Genomic DNA, 9,557 nt, shown 5'->3' with positions numbered 1-9,557 from the left:
AATGCACCTTCTCTGGCGTACATTATACTTATATATATATTTTTAATAATGATGAGTTAGAAAACAAGAAATTGAAAGAAAATTCAAAAAATGTTGCACACATCTATCAACTTGAAAATTTAAATAAAAGGAAAATATAGAAAGTTAGTCAATATTTTAAAATTGACAATTTTGTTCAACCACCACCGAAACTTATTTTAAAAAGGCAAAAGGATTCAAACTAGCGAAAAAGATCAAGGCTAGGGGGACTTTCCTAGATGGGACCCAAAAAGCCTAATGAGGCACAAAGGGTGAACCCCATTCCATTATTACATATGGCAGGATGAACCGGCAAAATTCCAGGTTACAGCACAGATAGTCAGAGAAATTATAGATATACACATACATACAAACACATTTACATATATGAAAGAGAAAAATATGATGAAGATGGAGTTACCAGTTATAACATCATCAACTTTTGTCTCCTTCCAACATCATCTTTCTCTTCTTCTTGTTCTGTCCAAAACCCTCTTTCTCCCCCCCCCCCCCATTTTCTTAATTTAATTATAAAATAAACCCCAAATCAAATCTATTCAATTTCTTGATTTTATTTACTATAAAACAAGAAACCCCCATCTCCCCAGTTCCCCGATTCACGTTTCCCAAGTAGTAAATTTTTAATTAATTACTAGTACTTGTACTTACCATATAAAAATACCCTCTTTTATTTTTTATTTTTTGAAACTATAATTTTAAAGATTCCTTTTTTCTCTGCTTTCCATCCTCTCGTATGGATGGTAATGAGTAGATTTTAATTTTAACAACTTCTTTAATTAAATTCTTGTCAAGATCGAATTTTTATTCAGACCCTTTATAAATAGTGGATTGATCTAGGGTTTTTTTATTATAATGTTATGACTGGTTTGCTCTGGTTTGATAATTTTGGGATTAGGGTTTGTGTTTGTTTATTGATATGGGCTGTGGGGGGTCTAAAGTTGATAACTTGCCATTAGTGATTAGGTGTAGGGAGAGAAAAGAACTTATTAAAGCTGCAGTTGATCAGAGGTATGCTTTTTCTACTGCTCATATTTTGTATTTTCGTGCTATGATTGATTTTGGTGACGCACTTAGTAGGTTTGTTGATGAGGAATTTGTAGTTGGCGATTCGCCTCTCGATTCGCCTGTGCTTACATTGCCTTCTGATGAGGGGAAAAGGGGCAAAAGTAGGAATGTGGGTAGTACTAGTAGGAATGATGATGAGGGGGGTCATTTGCATTTATCGGATTCTGACTTGGATTTCGATGATGGTCATATTCATATAGATGATGATGAGGATGGTAGTGGTCATATTCATATAGATGATGATGAGGATGAGGATGGTGGTGGTCATATTCACATAGATGATGAGGATGAGGATGGTGGTGGTCATATTCATATAGATGATGACAGTCCGGATATTAGAGGTAAAAAGGTTCCCCCAGCTCGGAAAAGAGGTTTTCAGCTGGATGGTTATGGAGTCGATAGATATCCTCGTAGGGAGCCAGATAGTTATGGAGTAGATACATATCCTCAATGGGGGCCTAATGGTTATGAAGCTAATTTTAATCCACCCGTTCAGTCGGATTGGCAGTCATATGGTTATGGAATGAACCTGCCTTATGCTATGAATGCTGTAACTGAGCCTTATGGAATGAATGTAGGAGATCAGCCTTATGGAATGAATGTAGATCAACCTTATGGAATGAACATAGAAGATCAACCCTATGGAACAGGTTGGGGACAGTATGGAGGGAGTTCAAATTCGTATGCATATTATATGAAAAGTTCTGGGCCATCTGCTCATACAGTGATACATGGCGAAGAACCACCTAGTTATGCAAATTCATACTCAGGGAACCTTGGGGGATTCTTTGGGTTTCCAACAAGTTGGCCAACCGAAAGGCCTCCCATGAATAACCATACGGGTCCTCGGGCTGATCCACCTCCACCTCCACCTCCTCCCCCGAGTGGTTCTGGTTGGGATTTTTTTAACTTTTTTGATTACGGAGAGAATTTTAATTATGGATCTATTGCTAGCAGTCCAGATTCAGACGAAGTAAGGGAAAGGGAGGGAATTCCTGATTTAGAAGAAGAAACAGAGGCAGGGATCATTAAAGAAGTTCACAAGCAAAATGATGTGAATGATAATGTAAATAGAACTTCTAAACCAATGCCACCAAAAAACGGTGAAAGTTCAAGAGATGTTCGATCGCATGAAAGTGAGGATAGTCCCAGGATGGTATCGTCTCATAGTGGTGATGCTTCAAGGGCAATACCATCATACAATGACAGAGGAAAGAAGGCAATGCCATCATACAATGATGGAGGTAAAAAGGCAATGCCACCAGTACAAAGTGAGGGCACTTCTAGAGCAGGACCATCACGGAATAACAAGGCAAAATCGTTAAGTTCTGCAAAAGGCGAAGAAGGCAGTCCCGAAATAGTTGTAACCATGAGCTCGGAGAATGATAATGTGCAGAAAAGTGGGGTCAGTTTTGAGGCAGAAGAAATGTCACATCATGATGTTGAATCATCAAAGACGAGTAGCTTAACCACATTATCTACGCATGGTTCTCGAGATATTCAGGAGGTTGTTAGTGAAATTAAGAATGAATTTGAGATTGCTTCCAATCATGGGAAAGAGGTTGCATTGATGCTTGAGGTTGGGAAGCTACCCTATCTACCAAAGGCAACTGCGCTTAAAGGTATGGATCAAACTTTGATTTCTCTTCTAGTCTTGAATCTGGATGTATATTGCTAGTTACTTGAATTTCTTAAACATCCTTTTCCTTTTTTGCAAGCACATATAGTATTAACTCAAAATCATTCATGAGTTGCTCAGATTAGATAATTGGGATTTTGTTGCATGACAACAATGTCTTTATATAATTTACCAGAGTTCCATTTTTCTATTCTGATGAACTTGAAATCTGCCTCATATCAGACAGGATTAATTAGTATATAAAATTGTGATATCTAGAAATAGTAACTATCTTTCTTTGATAATCAACATGTTACTCAAGGGTACGGAATGGTGTTGTACAATGCTTGTAGCGAAAATGGTGGGAGGAATAGCGTAGGTGCTGCAGGACCGGGGTTTAAAAACTCCGAAAGAGACTGACTGGGAGCGATGTAAAAGGCTTTAAAATCCCCATTAGCTAGATTATTTTGCAATTAGCCCTTCCATATGAGTAGGTACTTAAATTTTGAAGGAAGAACTATTGGATAGTTACTAAATTATTGGATAAACTATAAGCTATTTACTAAAAATTGAAGGACCGACTATTGGCTTTTTTGAACACTGTTAGTCAATGCTGCTGGATTCCAGAATGCTTTACTTTCATATTAAATGAACTCTTGATTGTACCACTTATTTCAATATTACTTGTATCTGAAGCCAATATTTTGATTTTCTGTGTAGAGGAATAGCTTTATATGACCATAATGATTGTTTTTAAGTGTTTGTAAGAGCTACATTTTTCCATATGACCCTGGTCTTGATCTAGTAACTTTACAGAGCAGACTGTTTCTGAGAATTCATTCTATTCGTATATTGGAAGGCCTAGAGACACCTATCATCAAATTGTCGGATTTTACTTGCATGAGGTCATTGTACAATCTTAATGACCTATGCAAAAAAGTGTCCTTGACTTGCTGTCCCACACTTCATTTTACTTGGATGATCAAAACATGAAGTTGATAATACTAACTTGGTAATTAAGAATACATGGCTTTGTGTTCTTTCCGACCTTCATGACTCATGAGAATGGGTTTGTTTTAGTATCTATAACTCAAAATCTCACCTTGGATAATAATGCTATACCTGCTGGATTTTTTATGTTCATGTTCCGTCACATTTTAGTTGATTTTTTCTTTTCCCAGTTTACTAGCTACTTGTTGATGGATTAGTTATTATAGTACTTCTCGTTAGTATTTTATATATATATAGATATCTATCCTGCTATTTTATAGACCTATTTGTGTTTATGCAGTGGCATTGTCCAGAATTATGTATCGGAAAGCACCTTTGTCGGCATCGTCAGTAGCTAGTTCTAGACCTTCAGCCAGAGTGGATTCAAAGACAATAAAGCTTGCAAGATCCTATTATGAGAATTCTGGAAAGGACACAAATGTTGAGTATGGCAACATCTCATCTATTTTGGAGGAGCTTTATGCATGGGAGAAAAGGCTATATAAGGAAGTTAAGGTATATATGAAGCTAATTTATACCCATACACACCATCTTAGTGAATCATGTATGCCTAATGCCAAAGTGTCATATATATGCCTGATGTCAAATTGTCAAGTATCCCCTGAAATGCCCAACACTTAATGTATCTATTCAGAAGTGAGTCGATGTTGTGTTGATTTTTTTTCAAATGGATAGCTCACTCCTATACTAAAAATGTCAAACCAGTCTAAAGTAAATTTAAATATTTTGGTGGACTATTAATTTTTTTTTGTAAATTTTGGTTTCACCTTGTCCAAGACCCAGCCTGTCTTTAAATTTTAATGAATTAATGATCCAAGAACTAATTTGTAGTTTAAGTTTAATGAACTGAAGATATTGTTCCCCTGCCTTTAGATCACTATTACTCCGCTGTTACAGAACACTAACATTTGGCTTCTCGAAATTTACTCGAGAACTTGTCTGAATTCAATTATAGTATGCTCTGTCAATTTTAGTCACACAGTGTTTTATGTTGTAAACCTTTAAAAAACAATAGTGGCTTCTCTAAAGTGTTTTATGAGAAGATATATTATGAATTGAATGTGATCTGGACAACCTCAAAATCTTTTTTTATAAAATATTATCTTATATCTGCAGTACTGTAGGTTTGAAAGGTTTCTACAAGGGCTACACAATATGCTGTAAATTGCTTCCAACAATCGTATTGTAGTCCAACATGACTTGAGCACTTAAAAGTTAGATGTGAGTATTTTCTTTTAGAAAGAGTCAGGTGCCCAGTGACCACATTATGCTTCTATGTGTCATGTTTGTTTCAGTCGCTTTTAAATTGTATTCTGAAATCTGGTGTGCTATTTCAGCACTTTAAGATAGGAATCTTATCCTAATCATATCATTTAAATTATTGTCGAATGTAGGTCGAAGAAAGGATACGACTTAATTATGAGAAGTTGTGCAAGAAGCTTAAAGTTCTGGATGACAAGGGAGCTGAGTCTAGCAAAATTGATGCAACACGAGCATCTATTAGAAGTTTACTAACAAAGCTTAAAGTTTGCATGAGAGGTATTGAGGCCATCTCAAGCAGGATTCATAAGCTGAGGGATGAGGAATTGCAACCCAGGATCACCAAATTGATTCATGGGTATGGATATTAGGATTTCTATGGATGATAACTGAGTAGCATACTACACACAAGCTCACATTCACCTATTTTTACCTGTTCCACTGATGTCCAGGTGTTGCTATTTAAGCTAACGGCTGATGGTTGTTTTGGGTTTTGTGTTTTCTTCTAGAATATTTAAGTAGCTTTTGTCTGTTACTTTTGTATCTGTTTACTCTCTGGAAAAGGTAATTTTACATGTTGATTCGGTAGGTTGCAATTTTAAGTGATGTGAATTATTTCATGTTTGCTTAAATACATTGAACTGGGACCAAGGGAGTTAAAATGCATGTAGTGTATGAGGGAAAGTGGGAAAAAGTGAGACTTTATTTCCTGACATTACAGTTGCTTTAAATGTTGAAGGAGAAGATAAATTTGATTCAGCCAATGATAATGTAATACATTAGATATTGGTCTCCTGCAAAGAAAACTTACTGATGCTGTCTGACACAATGGCTTTTCTTATCACTAGTCTGTACTGTTATGCCTTGTTATGGTCCAGTTATAAATAACTGAAGTCAGAACACTCTAGTTTTGATAGTAAATTATCATAATGGTTAATGAAGTACAACTGGCTGACTGGGTATGGCTTAATGAAATATGCTTAGGATTGATATACGAGGGATATGACCAGTGATAAATATCAGATTGCCTCGACATGTCTTCATACTTGGTGCCTCTGTCTATGATGTCTCATATAATATATTTAAACTTGCAGGCTCACAAGGATGTGGAAGTTCATGCTCAAGTGTCACCGGAAGCAGTTTCAAGCTATCATGGATAGTAAAACACGAACATTGAGATCTAAAACTGGATTGCAGAAAGATTCGAGGTTGAAAGCCACTATGGAACTTGAAATGGAGCTCCGCAGTTGGTGCTCTTACTTCAATGATTGGATTACAGCCCAAAAGTCCTACGTAGAGTCTTTAAATGGATGGCTTTTTCAATGTCTTGATCATGAACCGGAAGTAACATCTGATGGAATTGTACCCTTCTCTCCGGGACGTATTGGAGCTCCTCTGATTTTTGTAACATGCCATGATTGGCACCAAGCAATGGGAGTTATGAAAGAAGACGGGGTTGCTAATTCAATGCAGCATTTTGCTTCGAATTTGCGAAATCTGTGGGAGAGGCAAGACGAAGAGCAACGTCACAGGCTCAAAGCAGAGTACCTTGCAAAAGATTATGACAAGCGGATAAAAGGGCTTCGTGGTGAGAGGGAGAAGCCAGGGCGAAACCAAGAGGCAATGTCAGGAAAAACAGTTGTTGCCTCAGACAGTGGAATTTCACGCCGTGATGATCTTAAAGTAGACTTGGATTTAATGAGAAAGAGATTGGAAGAAGAGAGAATACGACACAGTGATGCTATGAAGTTAGTGCGTGATGCAGCTTCTAGTAGTTTACAAGGAGGTTTGGTTCCAATATTCAAGGCTCTTGAGAACTTCTCATCACTGGCTTTGACAGCTCATGAGCAAGTAAGGCTACAGATTTTCGAAGAGGGCCCATAAGAAAATTAAAATGGTACAGCTAGGAACTCCTTGACGCAAAAACCTGAATTCCTACAAGTAGCCGGCAGTCTTAGAAGACAGAACCTAATTTTTAGAAAATGAGAAGTTTACAGTTAAGATTAGACATTGTACAGATTAGAGTCAGGGTAGTGAAAACAAAGGTAAGGTTAGCAGAACAGGCGTAGTTATAGATTATGAGAAGCTTAAAGAAGTTTTGTTTAGTTCAGCCTTCCAAATTCTCATCCTGGATTTCGGGTTTTTTTTTTGGTTTCGGAGTCCGGTTTTGGCACACCCTTCTGAACTAGTTAGGTAGGATTATATACAGAAATGGGTTAATTATTTCATTTGTTGTGTTGAGTGGATCATTTGTCTCATATGTAAAACAAACAGAAGGGTTAAGGTAGCATAACAATTTTGGTAGTAATCTGTTACTAAAGATTGAGGTACCTTTGTTCATTCATGTTTATTTGTGTGTGCGCACATACATATTTAGGAGTGAACAAGCTCTTGCAGCATCAGGGAAACGTCCCTTTGCTGTGCAGCTCTTAACATCTTTCCCTTTGCTGTGCAACCTTATTAAGAGCTACACATTATTAAGAGGCTTGCTACACATTATACATTATTAAGAGCATCTGCAAAGGTATTAGCTAAAATGGCCGGTTAAAATAGAGTTAGTTATATTTTGCAATCTCTATCTTTATTTGAATAACAAAACTATATATTTACTTTTAAAATGTAGTTTGTAATCCCTAACTTACTATATTATGCACTCCTTTAATCAATTTGTTAAAAATATTATATTTTGAAGGGTAAAATTGAACTTCAGCAAAATATTTAAATAATAATTTTAAATTTTTTTAACATTACACTAAAATTAGAATTTCAAATTATAAAAATAAAATTAATGTCAACTATTATATATTTTACTTAGTGTAAATTTTAAAATTATAAAATATAGATACATTTAAGAACTTTATGATTATATATATAAATATATATTTTGCTTGATAGATATATTTTAAATATTTAGGTTGTGTTTGATTGGGTGAATGGAATGTAATGGATATAAGTAAAGGAAATAAATGGGAGTTGGAGGTAATATTTGAAAAAAAATAATTAGATGGACAAAATTGTTATGACTTAATTGTGAAGAAAATGAGGTTAGTAAGGAATAGAGCATTCTATCTAAATTGGGGGTGTTTAATTATAATGTAGATGGTTAGTAATGGAATAGGTGAAAGAATAATTTTTTTAGAAAATTTAATCATTTTACATTATATTTTTATTTAAAAAAATATATTTAAAATTATTTAGGAACCATACTTTACGGAAGTCTTACGTCCCCAAATGTAAAGAATCCAGTGAGACGGAGAGAGTATAATATTTTTTCATGTAAAAAGTGCATTAAAATAAATATTTTTATTGATTTGAAATTTTAGTTATTAATATTAACATCTCAATTTCAATTTTATAATCGGAAGGGATGCATGTTAAAATTGATATTGAAAGTTAAGGGTTGCAAACTGTATTTTGTAAAATAGATATCCTGTTTTGATTTTAAATGAAATGTATAGGTTATAAAGTGCAATTAACTCGTTAAAATAATATAAAATAATAATTATGTAAAATTTGTTGAACTTGTGGTTGTTTATAATATTAAATTTGTATTTAAAATTTTGTTATTGTTCTTGAGAAGTTCCACAAAATTAGCCCATATAACTCAACTGTCTATAATTTTAGCTAAAATTTTTGTATAATTTAAGTTCTCAAAATTATACAAATCATGTATAATTTGTTACACCTACTATTCTTGCTAAAAAAAATTTCATTATAGATGCTCTTAATGTCAATCCCATTAATGATACGAGAGTGCGAGATTATACAATAGATTGTAGTAATTGTTTAAGGATATATGGGATTTGATTGCTTGCAAGTCTTATATGGATTATAATTTCTATCGTTTTATCGGACCCTGAAATCAGAATTGTAACCATTTTTATAATAATTAAGAGTATCTTTAATATTAAAATATAAAATAGTTGACTATAATAATTATCAATCATTATTTTATAAAATTTTAGCTAAAGTTTATAAAATTTTAGTTAAAGGGTGCAATATATATTCTAATAATATTATTTATATTTTAATTAAATAAAATTATACCTAATAATTTTCTTGGTTGTACAAATATAGCCAATTAAAAATGATTATCTATAATTTCTATTAATGTTTACATATTATTTGAAAAAGTGCCACATACTTAACACATATATATTACCTAAATTATTTAATTAAGAATTTTTTAGTATTAGATATGCTCTAATAGAACCAAAGTATGAAAAGGAAATGCAGCTAAATTTTTTTTTAGCCTCGTAGATTTAGTCATATATTTTCAATCCATTATTATCTTTTGATCTAAAAAATAAGTCAAATATATAAATATATTGGGAATGCTGAATTATTATGGAGTCAGAATCCAAATATTTTGCCCAATAAGGATGAGTTTACTAATAATTGGCTCATTACATCTTCTTGGGGTAATTTTACATATAATGACCGGATATCCCATTGAATGATTATGCTCAATAATTATTACAAAGTATCTCATACAATTTATTTATTTACATATTACATCCCTTTAATTTTGATAATATCATTTTAGCCCTAGTAATTTTATAAA

At 33.7% G+C, this 9,557-nt stretch overlaps 1 protein-coding gene across 1 annotated transcript; it reads left to right on the top strand.

Moving 5' to 3' along the window:
- The first annotated feature begins 310 nt into the window (after positions 1 to 310).
- Positions 311 to 7,221, top strand: LOC141712892 (uncharacterized). Its single transcript, XM_074516011.1, has 4 exons — positions 311 to 2,726; positions 4,014 to 4,228; positions 5,128 to 5,351; positions 6,088 to 7,221. The coding sequence occupies exons 1-4, from the start codon at positions 956 to 958 to the stop codon at positions 6,875 to 6,877; spliced, it is 3,000 nt and encodes a 999-aa protein (XP_074372112.1). The 5' UTR covers positions 311 to 955; the 3' UTR covers positions 6,878 to 7,221.
- The last annotated feature ends 2,336 nt before the right edge of the window (positions 7,222 to 9,557 follow it).

This window comes from Apium graveolens, chromosome 3 (genome assembly GCF_009905375.1).
Source record: "Apium graveolens cultivar Ventura chromosome 3, ASM990537v1, whole genome shotgun sequence".
Lineage (NCBI taxonomy): Eukaryota > Viridiplantae > Streptophyta > Magnoliopsida > Apiales > Apiaceae > Apium > Apium graveolens.
This window is presented reverse-complemented; position numbering and strand designations above follow the sequence as displayed.